This window comes from Dasypus novemcinctus, chromosome 3 (genome assembly GCF_030445035.2).
Source record: "Dasypus novemcinctus isolate mDasNov1 chromosome 3, mDasNov1.1.hap2, whole genome shotgun sequence".
Taxonomy (NCBI): Eukaryota; Metazoa; Chordata; class Mammalia; order Cingulata; family Dasypodidae; genus Dasypus; species Dasypus novemcinctus.
This window is the reverse complement of record NC_080675.1, coordinates 68,071,850-68,086,525: the sequence shown is the minus strand read 5'-3', so window position 1 is coordinate 68,086,525 and position 14,676 is coordinate 68,071,850. Positions and strand designations below refer to the sequence as shown.

The 14,676-nt window shown below is 34.3% G+C and overlaps 1 protein-coding gene across 1 annotated transcript in view; it reads left to right on the top strand.

Moving 5' to 3' along the window:
• TOGARAM1 (TOG array regulator of axonemal microtubules 1) overlaps positions 1 to 14,025 on the top strand; it is a 127,551-nt gene extending 113,526 nt beyond the window's left edge. Inside the window, 4 exon segments of the mRNA XM_012521568.4 lie at positions 7,649 to 7,838; positions 9,263 to 9,482; positions 11,960 to 12,046; positions 12,883 to 14,025. Coding sequence (XP_012377022.3) covers positions 7,649 to 7,838; positions 9,263 to 9,482; positions 11,960 to 12,046; positions 12,883 to 13,136 — 751 coding nt within the window. The 3' untranslated portion in view covers positions 13,137 to 14,025.
• Positions 14,026 to 14,676: the final 651 nt, after the last annotated feature.

The following is a 14,676-nucleotide window of genomic DNA, read 5'->3' as shown; positions in this document are numbered from 1 at the left end:
TAACCAATCACCTGTCATTTCCCCAACCAGAAAAAAGCTACTCTCAGACATTTTTTTTTCTATTGGAATCATCTGGGGAGCTTTATGCAATCCTGATGCCCAGGCTGAACCCCAGACAAATAAACTCAGAATCTCTGTGGGTCAGACCCAGGCATGAGAAGTTTTTAAAGCCCTTCAGGTGATTCCAATATGCAGCCAAGTTTGAGAACACTGCGATGGTTTCTTGTGATTGGTGGGCATTATCTATTTTTTCTTAATAACTCTGAGATATGAAAGAATCTTGTAGTAAGAATTTTTATTAGAAATAGAGTGAATTTCAGCCTTAATATCTTTAAGCTGGAATGGCCAATACAAATGCCTGCACGGATCTAACAGGAGATCTGATGAGTGAAGCAAGCAGGTGACCACTGGAGAGACCGGGAGCTCATGCCTGGTTAAACATGGGCAGCTATTCCCTAGCTCCAGCACAGTGTTGCCATGTGACTGCTTTATCTAGTTCTTCCAATTTTCAATTTTTAAAGAAAAGACAATTTAAAAAATAATAATAAACTCACAATTTTTATGTGTTAGTAACTAATTCAGAATTTTAAAAAATATTGTACTGGCCAGACAAACTGGTTTGCCAGCTAATAGTACCCAGCCTCTGCTTTAAGAATGTGAAGGACCATTCGAGATAGATGGATGGATAGATGGATGGATGGATCAGTGAATAGAATGATATGGCAAATGTAACAAAATGTTAAAATTGGTGAATCTTGGTATGTGGGGTTTAGGGATACATTGGAGTTCTCTATATGAGATTTGTATTATTTTTGTAACTGTCCTGGAAGTTTGAAAATATTTTTAAATAAAAAATTTAAAATAAAAAAAAAAATAGGGGAGTGGATATAGCTCAATGGTTGAGTGCCTGCTTCCCATGTTTGAGGTCCCAGGTTCGATCCCCACATACCTCCTAATAAGTAAATGGATGGTTGGATGGATGGATGGATGGATGGATGGACAGACGAACAGACAACAATGAATGTTAAGGACTAGCCTAAACATCCCAGCCAATTTTTTATAGATTTGGATTTTCCTATCCTGGGCTGCATTCTGCCTCTCCTCCAAGACTGTTTTTATTTCCCAAATAATACCCTAGACTTGCATAGATCATTTTTCTTCTCAACAGATGTACATTGCTTCAAGCTTCACATATTGTTTAGAAATCTTACGTTATTTGTAATATTAATTAGGACTTGCTTGTTTTTATTTTATGTCATAATCCTTTTCTTGTGATAAGACTTTTAGAAGCCCATGTTTCATTTTATTTTATTATTTCAGTCTAGTTAAGATATGTCAAACCAAGACTACAGCCTTATTGGGCAGACTAGGAACAAGGCTTGCAAAGTGTTAATTTACGTATCTGGCCAGCCTCCTCCTGATTAGGTGGTGAGCCTTCACTTCAAGGGGATGATTTACTACAATGATTTCACAGATTATCCTGTCTAAGATGCTTAGGTCAGTGTGCTAAAATACAGACTCTCAAGTCCCCCCCCCACACACACACACATATTCTCAATCTTGAAATTTCATTTGGGACTCAGGAATCTGCATTTTTAAACAAGTTCTCCAGGAGATTTGATGTACAGTTCCACAGACCACATTTTGAGAAACACTAATTTATAGGGAGGCGTTTTGTTCTCTGTATCGCCCATCGTTTAGGAAGGTTTTGCCCTCAGGCCCACTGAGCAATACAGTTGATCAGGCAAGACACAATATAAAGTGCTTATGTGGAGAGAAGTTACCTTAAGCTATCCCTATATGCTTTTACTCTGAAGGGACTTTTATGGTTTCAGTTGACATGGGTGAAAAAGGTGCTATATTTCTTTTTATATAAATTAAATTTTTTGTATTTTATAAGCAGGATATATGTAGTAATATCCTATTTATTTGGCATTGTAGGGAGCATTGTATAGATAACTCAAGTTTACTTTTAAGTAAACTTAAAAGTAATGGATGGCTGAAACTGCAGATATTAAGCGAATACCAACACCCTATTATTCATATAGCAGTTAATTTTGCAGTTTAAGGTACAACAGAAAAACTAGCACAAATTTTGTCTTTATGCTTCATTACTTCATGAATCAAAGATTTGTTCTTTCCATACAACTTGGCAGACTCCGCATACGATTTTCTTTTCTTTTTTAATCATATCGAGGTTTTTTCACTTTTTCACTTATTGGAGCCACTTCTCAGTTTCTCTTAGACTTAGAAGCACTACCAGCACCACTACTCTTGTGCTTTGGGGCCATTATTATAATAAATAAGGGTTCTCTTAAACAGAGGCACTGCAATAATGCTGCAATGAATGCAATCAGTGAGAACGCTAGAAGCATACTGCAGTCAAGTTTCACAGGGAGTTTGGGTATAGGGATAAAGGGAGATTAGGCATGTACTGTGCTGGCGGACTTCATCATGTTTCAGCCTATACATGCTTAGTGGGCGGTTTGAAACTTATGAACCATTTAGCTTTTTATTTTCTGGAATTTTCCAAATGTCCAATGTTTTAATTTTTTCACCGTGATTAACCATGGATGACTGTTTTAGTTTGCCAAAGGGTTGCCAATGCAAAGTACCAGAAATATGTTGGCTTTTATAAAGGATATTTATTTGGAGTAAGTCTCACAGTTCCAAGGCTGTGAAAAGTCCAACTCAAGGTACCATAAGAGGTGCTTTCTCACCAAAGTCAACTGTTGATCCTGGTGTTGTTGCCACATGGTGAAGCAAGATGGCCACCAAGCCTTTGCAGAGGTCTCTGCCTTCCCCTTCAGAATCCACTGTCTCTTAGAGCTCAGATTTGAGCAACCAGGCTAGGGCTTGCCACCAATGTCAGTCTTGGCTGTTCTGCTGTCTTCCCAAGTTCAGCTGTAAGCTATTAAGCATATAGCAGGGCTGGTCTCCTCTTGATCTGCTCCGTGGGCCCATCCTCTTGGGAACTTTGTGCTTAAGCAGTCCTCTCTCTCATTGCAGAATCAGATACCTCTTTTTTTCTCTGAGTGAGTTTCTGTGTCTCCTTTTATATCAGACCCAGAAAGAGAACCATGAATCAACATGAGTCATGTCCCACTGATGTAATCCAGTCGAATGGGTGTCATATGCACAGGAATGGATTAGTTTAAAACATAAAAATTGGCGGTGGACTTGGCCCAACGGTTAGGGCGTCCATCTACCACATGGGAGTTCCGCGGTTCAAACCCCGGGCCTCCTTGACCCATGTGGAGCTGGCCCATGCGCAGTGCTGATGCGCGCAAGGAGTGCCCTGCCACGCAGGGATATCCCCCACATAGGGGAGCCCCATGCGCAAGGAGTGCACCCCGTAAGGAGAGCCACCCAGCGCAAAAGAAAGCGCAGCCTGCCCAGAAACAGTGCTGCCCCCACAGAGAGCTGACACAACAAGATGACACAACAAAAAGAAACAGATTCCCGTGCCACTGACAACAGAAGCGGACAAAGAAGATGCAGCAAACAGACAAAGAGAACAGACAACCAGTGTGTGTGTGGGGGGAGGGGAGATAGATAGATAGATAGATAGATAGATAGATAGATAGATAGATAGATAGATAGATAAATAAATAAATAAATAAATCTTTTTTTTTAAAGTTCCTGCACTTGCTATTTTAAAAAAAAAACATAAAATTCTTCATTTGGGGATTCATAATTTTAAACTGCCACAGTAACTAAATCAACAGATAACGAATCAGTGGATATGGGGCACAACTGTACATCTCTTTAACTTTATTTCACTATTCCAGGAAACTATTTCTTAATTAGTATACATTTTCCTGCTTTTGCAAACAGAATCTATTAAAGAAAATTAAACCTTTAGGGTCATCATTTATATTTTTCATTCTTTCAGCCCTGTTTAGGTTTGTTAAAGCCTCACTGATTGGTCCAAATGGCTTTGCTCTTTGAGTTCCTTAATAGTTTTTATAGCACTTCTTTTTATTCACTATTATGTGTTATTTCTCTCTGCTGTTATTGTACCTGCCTCTAGGAATCTTTCTCCAATTTAGTATAGGGTGAGAAATCATGTAAAGCATACTATATGTCAAGTAACATTAAATAGGATCTAAGTGAGACTTTGAAAAGTTTTTCTAGTAATAAAATGAATGAACTTTGCTTCCTTGACTTCATGACATTATTTTAGTGGCTCAAATACCTTCCTTTAACATGCTTTCTGTTCAACTATAGTCATATCTGACCTCTAGATAACTGAGATGCCATTATAAATTATTTCCCTCAATCTATTAAACCATTATCTCCTCAGTTTTTCACTGTTTTTATATGTACAGTTCTATAATGTGAAACTTGAATGGTAAAATTCAACTGAAATTTTCTCAGGTCATGTTTTTTTTCATGATAAAGTGTTTTTGATTCAGTGTTACTGTGATTTAGAGCTGTAAATTAGTTGTATTCCTGTGAAATTCAATCATTCAGTCATCATGAAGTAAAGGTATTACAAAAAATAAATAAAAGGAAAATTTAACCAGTCACCCATAATTCTACAAACCAGAAAATGTGTTTATAAATATATATATACATTTTTGTAACCTGTTTAAACTATTAAACAATATTTAATACATTGATTACACACTTCTTTTAAAAAATCTTTCAGAAATAGTCCTTGGAACATTCTGGTGTATGTTTAAATATATTTTGAGCATTATTTTTAAACTTTTGAAATAGATACATAAGTATCTGTAATATTTTCTGGTTTTGTATACTTGCAAAATACCCTTCATCTTTTATGCTATTGTTATCATGTACTTTACTTCTATATATACAATACATTGTTATTACATTTGCTTTGTATAGTCAATGTATTATATAACTAATGCTGCTGTGTACTGTGGTCATTTTTAATGTTTTTTCTTTTTTCTGAATTTTATTAGTGTTCATATACTAGTAAATCATTCCATATGGCTGTTACTTTACCTTTTTCCTCTTAAGGCATATTAAATGTTATTTTTACTATCAATTCCATCCTGTTTTAAATCCTTAAATTTTCTGAGGTAGCTTAAAAAGCTGTCTTTCAAAACAGGTTGCAGTATTTAGATGGCTACTTGAGGATCTTTCTCTTCTACTCTTTTTCATTTATTTGCCTTTTATGTATTGTGTAGCCTTCAGTTTAAAAACAAATTTTATTCTCCTTTTAGAATTAATAATTTCACAAATTAACCCCCATATTAATTTATTTAAACAAAAATATAAGGAAAATGCATCTAGAATCTACATTTAATCTCTATCCTGTGTCTGTATTCAGGATAATTCTGAATCATCCATTTATCTCTACTCTTAAAACAACCATGGTACTCATTTTAATAGTGCAAGTCACTGAAATAGGGGTAACTTTGGCAATTGTGACCATTGTCTTTAAAACCTGCCAATTTGCAGGTTTTAGTTTTGAAAGGGATCATCATCTGCCACATTGAGTTACCTCTTTATAACCATAGAATGCTTTTTGCTACTGGTACTAAATCAGTGCAATAGTAGTAAATCCTGCAGGTCTCAATTACCTAATTTTCCCATGCATGTTCCCTGTAGAAACTGTATAGAAAAGTAATAATGTAGAAGACTGCCATCCGTAGAAAATCCTGCATGCTAAGTTGGCCCTTGGCTGGCATCTGGGAACTTGGATTTCAGAAGAATTCCTACCGTTCCTTGAGAAGATCGGCTCATTTAATTTTCACTGGGACGTGAGATTGGAAAAGAGGTTCATATAACTCAACTAGATCTCAACAGGGCAGAGAACCTTTACAGAAAAGAGTTAAATTAGAAGGCCTGAGATTACTCTCCATAGAAAGACCTGCTTACAAGATCAGCCCTTGCTTATCATCTGGCAAAGAGAATTTCAAGAACTGTTATCACTATTCCGTAATAATAAGGGTGGTTTACTGTGCCTAAATAGTTTAGGCAATGGTACGGTTTGTGGTAAAGACCTACTTTCCTTCTGGGAGTCTGCAATTATGGTATGTGCTAAGCAGAGGATTCTTACTTGACCAGTCCCAGTAAAAATCCTGCATACTGAGTCTCTAATAAGCTTCCCTAGCTGACAACATTTCACACATGTATTCGCAATTCAGTGCTGAAGGAATCAAGCATAGCCTGTGTGACTCCACTACTCATGGGAGCTTGTACCTGGTTCCCTCCGGACTTGCCCTGCACTCCTTTTCTCTTTACTGATTTTGCATTATACCTTTTGCTATAATAGATCTTAGCCATTCATATGACTGTATGCTGAGTCCTATGAGTCCACCTAAAGAATCACGGAACCAAGGGGTCGTTCTGGGCATGACACAGATATTATGGCTGTGGGTTACTCTCTAATATTAAGAACACAGGTTGTAACCCATAAAGGAAATCTGAAGATAAGTTTCATAGCTCAAACAGAAACATTTTGTGAATTTCTGAAATATAAATGTATAATGAGAATTCTTTATTAGAAGGTTGGTGCAAAAGGAAAAAGTTTTGGACCACGAATTTTAAATCATCATAACTAGGCTCAGACACATCTTTATTAATCAGAACAGGAACCATTACACTCAACACATTTTTGCCAACAAGAAATAAGTTTGTTTATTCTTGTAGCATAAAAATCCATGCTTTAGGGTTCAGTGAACTCTTGGAAAGCATTTTCTGCATCCTGGTTGTGGAAGCATTTTCCCTGCAAAAAGTTGTCAAAATGCCTGAAGAAGTGGTAATCATTTGGCGAGAGGTCAGTTGAATATGGCAGATGAGGCAAAACTTCGTAGCCCAAATTGTTCAACTTTTGAAGCGTTGGTTTTGTGATGTGCAGACGTTGTGGAGAAGAGTTGGGCCCTTTCTCTTGGCCAGTGTTGCATTTTCGGTGCATTTCATCGGTCCAACCACTGAGTTGGTCGTCACCAGTTGTCATATAAAATCCACCTTTCTTGCACGTCACAATCTGATTGAGAAATGGTTAGTTGTTGTGGCTTAGAATCAGAGAAGACGACACTTCAAAAAGACAATTTTTTTTATTTTCGGTAAGCTCATGAGGCACCCTCTTATCGAGCTTTTTCACCCTTCCAATTTGCTTCAACTGCTGAAGAACAATAGAATGGTCATTGTTGAGTTCTTCGGCAACTTTTCATGTAGTTATAAGAGGATCAGTTTCAATGACTGCTCTCAATTGATCGTTGTCAACTTCTGATGGCCAGCCACTATGCTCCTCATCTTCAAGGTGCCCATTGCCTTCACAGTTTCTTAAATCACCACTGCACTGTACATTTGTTAGCAGTTCCTGGCCAAATGCGTTGTTGATGTTGCAAGTTGTCTTCACTGCTTTACAACCCATTTTGAACTCAAATAAGAGAATCCCTAGAATTTACTTTTTGTCTAACATAATTTCCATAGTCTAAAATAAATATAAAATAAACACCAAGTAATAAGGCAATAGCAAAAAAACATAAAGGGAGAAATGCACATTAAAATGATGTATAACATAACCAATATTTAAGAATGTATGACAATATCAAATGTCAAATTTCAACAATGCAAAACTGCAGTTACTGTTACACCAACCTAGTATGTTTGTGTTTTTTAATAAGGTGTTAACAATGAAATTAAATTTACCTTTCTTTCACTTTAGAGAGGTAACCGAAATTCGTGAAATCACCAGAAAATCAGTTCCCCGTAATTCCTTAGAAAGTGCTGAGTATATTAAAGTTCTAACAAGTTTACTAAATGCAAAAGACTTTCGTGATCGTATTAATGGAATTAAGCAGCTTTTATCAGATACTGAAAACAATCAAGAGCTTGTTGTTGGAAACATTGTGAAGGTAAGGACCTATTGAAACTAATCTTCATTTGAAATTTGTGGCATTAATATAAAATTGCCTCTAAATCTTAGTATTTTATTAAAGTAAGTTTATCAGAAAGAATTAAATTATTTTTAATGATTAAATACGATGCCATTAAATTGACCTTCCTTGCCCTTATTTTTTAGTTTTCAATTCTTCTCTATCTCAACTTCAATTTCACATCTTACACAAATTAACTCAAAGCAGATCGTAGATTTAAGCTTAAGAACTAACTACAAAATTTTTAGAAGATAACATAAGAGAATATCTTCAGGACCTTAGAGCTTAGGTTTTGCTATATGTTAAAAGTACATAAGTGGGAACGGGGTGCTGATGTGGCTCAGTGGTTGAGTGCTCGCTTCCTACATACAAGGTCCTGGGTTCAATTCCCAGCCCCAATACCTCAAGAGAAAAAAAAAAAGTACATAATGGGGAGCAAGTGTAGTTCAGTGGTTGAGCACCTGCTTCCCATATATGAGGTCCCAGGTTCATTTCCTGGTGCCTCCTTTAAAAAAAAAGGTACATAAGGACAATTCAAAGTAATTGAAAAACTAATAAGCAAATAGCCACTGATTTATCTGATTGTTCCCATTAGATGGTAAGCTCCTTGAGAGATCTATAGTCTCAGAGTTCTTAGAACCTGGCATTCAATAAATATATGTTGAGTGAATCAATAAATATTTTAAAAACAAAGATGTTTAAGAGACCTGACAATGCACCAGAATAAATTATAAAACTTCACGTGTGGGTTAGAAGTCTATGTATACCAATTTACATACCTACCTTTAGGAAGAAAGCCAGCAATAAAATGAAATATTAATAAGTGTCAGTAGTTCCAGAGCATAGAAAACTTATGTTTCATCAGAATTTAGTTTAAGCTAATTCTATAATGTATTAAATTCTTTTTTTTAGATTTATATAAATTTGCATTAAACTTAGCAAACATACCATAGATTCACTTACTTACAGTTGTGTTGTCTCTTAATTTTCAAAAGAAAAGTGCCACATTACCAGGTTATGTAAACTAGAAAGTTAAATTCAATAAATTTAATGCAGTCAAAGGGTATCACACACAGAGGAACAGATTAGCTTTACAAACATAATCTTTCTCTTTTTGGGATTCATAAAATAATCTCAAACTGCCACACCAACCTTAATTTATTAGGATGTTTAAAGTCTTAAAGAGTGATTTTGAAGCTTTCTCTTTTTGCTAAGGAAATTAAGATACTTAGATTTAGTATCCACATTTTTATAAAGTTTCCGTTATCAAAGTTCAGGTTAAATAGGATGTTGTATGTATGTTTTTAAACAGTAGAATAAAGGAATACTATGAAATGCTATAGTGAAATTGAAATATAATAACTAAACATTTTACTTTAAATTATTTACCAATTTACTTTCAGATCTTTGATGCTTTTAAATCTCGACTTCATGATTCCAATAGTAAAGTAAATTTGGTGGCTCTGGAAACAATGCACAAAATGATTCCTTTGCTTAGAGACAACTTATCTCCTATAATCAACATGCTAATTCCAGCAATAGTAGATAACAACCTGAATTCTAAGAATCCAGGGATCTATGCTGCTGCCACAAATGTTGTTCAGGCATTGAGTCAGCATGTAGGTAAGAAATCTCAAATTATTTTTACTTTACTTAAGCATTCCTACTCTTGTTTCTTTACCAATTTTTAAATATAAGTTATTATAAAGGTAATAAATCAAAATTAAGGGAAAAAATTTGATCACCAGTAATTCTTCTATTTTAATACAACTCATTTCAATTTAGCATTTTTCCTGATCTCTCATATATATGCATACATACATACATACATACATATATATACACATGCTTTTTTTTAAGGTACTGGAGCAGGGATTAAACCCAGGACCTTGTATAAGGGAAGCCAGTGCTCAAACACTGAGCTACATCAACTTCATGGAATTGGTTTTTTCATTTGTTTTGCTTGTTTGTTTTGTTTGTTTTTTTTAGGAGGTCCCAGGAACCAAACCTGAGACCTCACATGGAGGAGGCGGGTGTTCAACCTCTTGAGCCACATCCACTCCCCTGCTCCTATATATTTATATATATAGCTGAAATCCTAGCTATCCAATTTTTAAATTCAACATTGTCATAAACAACTTTTTTCATTTTTCTACAGTACTTTAAATTATGTTAATGATTACTAATGTAATAATTTAAATAGTATCTCATTAAAATGACCTTCAGTATTTTTCTCTATCTCAACCTCAACTTCACATCTGATAGAAAATTAACTCAGAATGGATCTTAGATTTAAATGTAATTTAACTACAAAGCTTTTAGAAGATAACATAAAAGAAAGTCTTAGGGACATTAGGGCTTGGCGAAAAGTTATTAGACATTATACCAAAGCACTATCCATAAAAGAAAAATCAATCAGTTGGACTTCATCAAAATTTAAAACATTTGTTCTGCATAAGATGCTATTATGAAGATAAAAAGACAAACTACAGACTGGGAGAAAATATTTATAAACTACGTATCTGACACAGGACTCATATCTAGAACATATAAAAAACTCAGAATTCAACAGTTTAAAAAGCCAAACATCCAATTAGAAAACAGGTAAAAGACAGGAAGAAAGAGTCTTTCACTGACGAGGATATAGGAATGACAAACAAGCACATGAAAAGATGTTCAAGACCACTAGCCATTAGGGAAATACACATGCAAATTAAGGTCATGATCTCTGTATACCTATTAGAACAGCTAAAATAAAAAATAGTGACAATACCAAATGCTGACAGACTGGATCTCTCATGCATTGCTAGTGAGAATATGAAATGGTATGGCCACTCTGGAAAATAGCTTCTTTAAAAAAAAACAACTAAATTTACAATTATACAACCCATCAAGTACTCCTGGGCATGTCTGCCAGAAAAATAAAAATTTATGTTCACACAAAAACCTTACACATTTGTTCCTAGCTGCTTTGTTTGTAATAATAGCCAAAAACTGGAGACCACCCAAGTATCATTTAGCAGCTGAATGGTTACATAAATGGTGATACATCCATGTCATGAAATAAAACTCAGCAATAAAATGATAGAAAATACTGAGAACGCACAGCAATTTGAATGGATCTCAAGGGTATTGTGCTGAGTGAGAAAAGCCAATCTCCAAAGGTCATGTACAGGGGAGTGGGTGTGGCTCAAGTCATTGAGCACCTGCTTCCCAGATGGGAGGTCCCAGGTTCAGGCCCCTGTGCCTCTTAAAAACAAATAACAAGCAAGCAAGCAAACAAACCAGTACAGGGGAGCTGATGTGTTGAATGCCAGCTTCCTAAATATAAGGTCCTGGACTCATTCCTTGGCCCCAATACCATTTTTTTAAAAAACGTTATGTATAACATTCTCAAAATAATAAAATTATAGAGAAGGAAAACAGTGGTTGCCAGAGGTTTGGAATGGTGGGAGGGGAGGGGGATGGATGTTACTCTAAAGGGGTAGGATGAGGAAGGCCTTCATGGTGATGAAATAGTTGTGTGTCTTGACTGCAGTGGTGGTTACATAAATTTACATGTGTGATAAAATGACACTGAGCTACTACACACACATTGTACCAATGTCAAATTCCTGGTTTTGATATTGTACTATAATTATATAAAATGTAACCGTTGGAGGAAACAGGGAGAAAGTTATACTGGATCTCTCTCTTATCTTTGCAACTTCTTGTGAATTTATAATTATTTCAAAATTAAGAGTGTAAAAAAATCAGTAAAGATGAAAAATATCCCAAAAAGGTAATTTTTTTTCTGTTTTTTTAATAAACTTATACTATCATTTGGAATAAGATACCTAAGAGATCAGTGAATATTTTACTTTCTTATACATATGGTAGATCCTAATACTCTGAGTTATTTTTATTTTTCATTTACTATAAGATTATTCCTGTTACAGTGTTATAGAGATTTTAAATAGTGATTAACTATGTAGATTTACAAAATCTTAAGACGTTTCCATTCTAAAAATGAATCATTTTTTTCCTTTCAATGCTATATATTGGAAAATAATAAGATCTCATTAATCTTTAAACATGTCTGTATTGTCCCTTTTGTTTAGACAATTACTTACTTCTGCAGCCATTTTGCACAAAAGCTCAGTTTTTAAATGGAAAAGCAAAACAGGATATGACTGAAAAGCTTGCAGGTAAGTATTTTTTATTGTATTTTCTAAAATTGTTCATTAACTTAAGATCGGCATTTCAATGTAATTTTAGGATAGTTACCAAATTAAATACTATTACCTTATATAGTAGAAATAAATTGTGTAATGATGTACTAAAGGACCTTTTGAAACTTTTATCCAAAAAAATGTACTTTAAAAAATTTCGTGCTTATTTTCAGTCAGTGTTTAATCATCTTTTTAGCAGAAATAATACAGGAAAAATACAGGCAATCAAATTTTGGTGCTTATGGAAAACTCATATTTTAAAATATGCGTTTTATATAAGTTCTATAATTTAATTACATTTGGAAATGTAAATTTGGAAATGTAAATGTAATTACATTTGGAAAACATCAAGATGAATTTTGGGTTTGATTTCTGTATCAGTTTTTCTTAAACTAATCATTATATGTGGAATTCTCAGGCTTGAAAATTCCAATCTTTGGTAGGAAAGTTTCTGACCTCTTATTTCATTACATTTAAGATGCTTGACATTTTAAGAAAGATGGTGTGGGAAGAAGCTTAGTATAATTTAGGTGTTATTTAATTGCTAAGCAAATTTATTTAAAAATATTAATGTATATATATATAAGGAAAGAGGATGTGGCTCAGGTGATTGAGCTCCTGCCTACCACATGGGAGGTCTAGGTCTGGTTCCCAGTGCCTCCTAAAAAGAGAAGACCAGCACACAACAAACAGACATAGCAAATGCAAAAAAAAAAAAAAAAAAAAAAAAGGGTGGGGAGAAATAAGTTTAAAAAATAAATCTTTAAAATATATATAAATGTATATAAAACCTCTGTGTTTCTGTGTTTCAGATATTGTTATGGAACTTTATCAAAGGAAGCCCCATGCCACAGAACAGAAAGTGTTGATTGTTTTATGGCACCTCTTAGGAAACATGACAAATAGTGGGTCTTTACCTGGAGCTGGAGGAAATATACGAACAGCTACAGCTAAATTATCTAAAGCACTTTTTGCACAGATGGGTCAGAATTTGTTAAACCAGGCTGCATCTCAATCACCACATATCAAAAAGAGTTTGGAAGAATTGCTTGATATGACAGTTTAAAATGAATTATGAATCTTACTTTGATGAAATATGTAAACATACTGTTTACATGATGACAAATGGAACTTTTTTAAAGTTACATTTTCAGTGCCTGCACTTCTCATTCAGTAAATTAAGTAAATGGCTATTTTTATCTGTAGCCATTGAGTACACATCTGTCCTGTATCAACCCTATCACTTGCGTTTATCACAGAAAAACCTAAAACTATAAATATAGCCTAATATTCATTAAATTGAGGTAACACAGAATCCAATTTTAATATTTTTGAGGAAAGTCCACTCATTTGCTCTATTCAATAGAAACTATAATTTGTTGTCCTATATGTACAATTAGATTTGTGATTAAAAATATACTTTTATTATGTAATCATGTTCTGCTATCTCTCATTACTCAACCTTAGTTTATGAAGTGGAAGACAAGTCATTGAACTATGTTATCAGAAGCTAAGTTTTGTGTGCTATTTGTGGAAAACATGTATTTCTGAAATCAGTCTGCTAATATGATTGTACAGTATTAGCTTGCTTTTGCTGCTGTTAATGTGATATATTTGCATATGTTTGGGGTTCAATCATCTATATAATTGTGAAATTTAACAAGTTATAATAAAGCATGATGACCAAAGTTTCAGAAAACATTTCAACATTTTAAATGCACGTTTTAAGAAAACGTGTTGAATGTAACTTCCCTATTTTTTGTGTGCAAACACAAAAATTTTATTTGTATATGTCATGACATTTATAAAGGTGTTATTTTGCTGCCCAGTTGTGTAATTCTCAAATATAGTGCCAGGCCTTCCTATTGCTTTCCTCAGAATTCTTGAGCTACAAGTACTGTATGCATCTCTAAAAAGAAAAGGAATGTTATAAAATAAAAGGATTTATTTCTGTAGATGTGTGAGAGGTGTCCTATTTTTCCAACTTCCATAAATGTTAAAATGGAAAAATATATGTTGTAATATTGACATATCATTTTCATTCTAACTGTAGAGTGGACCTCCAACTTTGCAGGTAATTAGCTGTGTGACCTTGGGCAAGTCACTTAACCTAGTTTGGATGTCAGTTTTTTTTCATCTCTAAACTGATTTTTAAGGCTCTATCCTACTCTAAATTTCTGTGAATCTATGTTATGGTTTACTCTATCACTTTACTACAATTGTGAACTATGTTCATTTTTTTTTTCTCACTTCTTGTGTCATTGACCAATTTCCTAATGTATTTGGCTGCTTTTTAAATTGTGGTTCCTTTTCTGTTAATCTGCAACACTTATTAGGGAAAAAAAATGGGTTTGCTTATATTTACCTTTTTCAGACACTAAGCTGAAAGGAGAGTAAGAACTTGCTTATGTGTTCTATTTATATGCACTGTTTTATTATTTAGGCCAAACTTCTGGCACAGTTTGCCAACCCTTGGTTTAGACTTGAGCTCAGTTTTACCTCTGAAATGGTCTTTGAATTTTGCCTCCACCCATTGTAAAATGCATCATTGAAAGAATAACTGCACATTCCAATTTTCATTAATTATGTTCATTCCTTTATGTCAT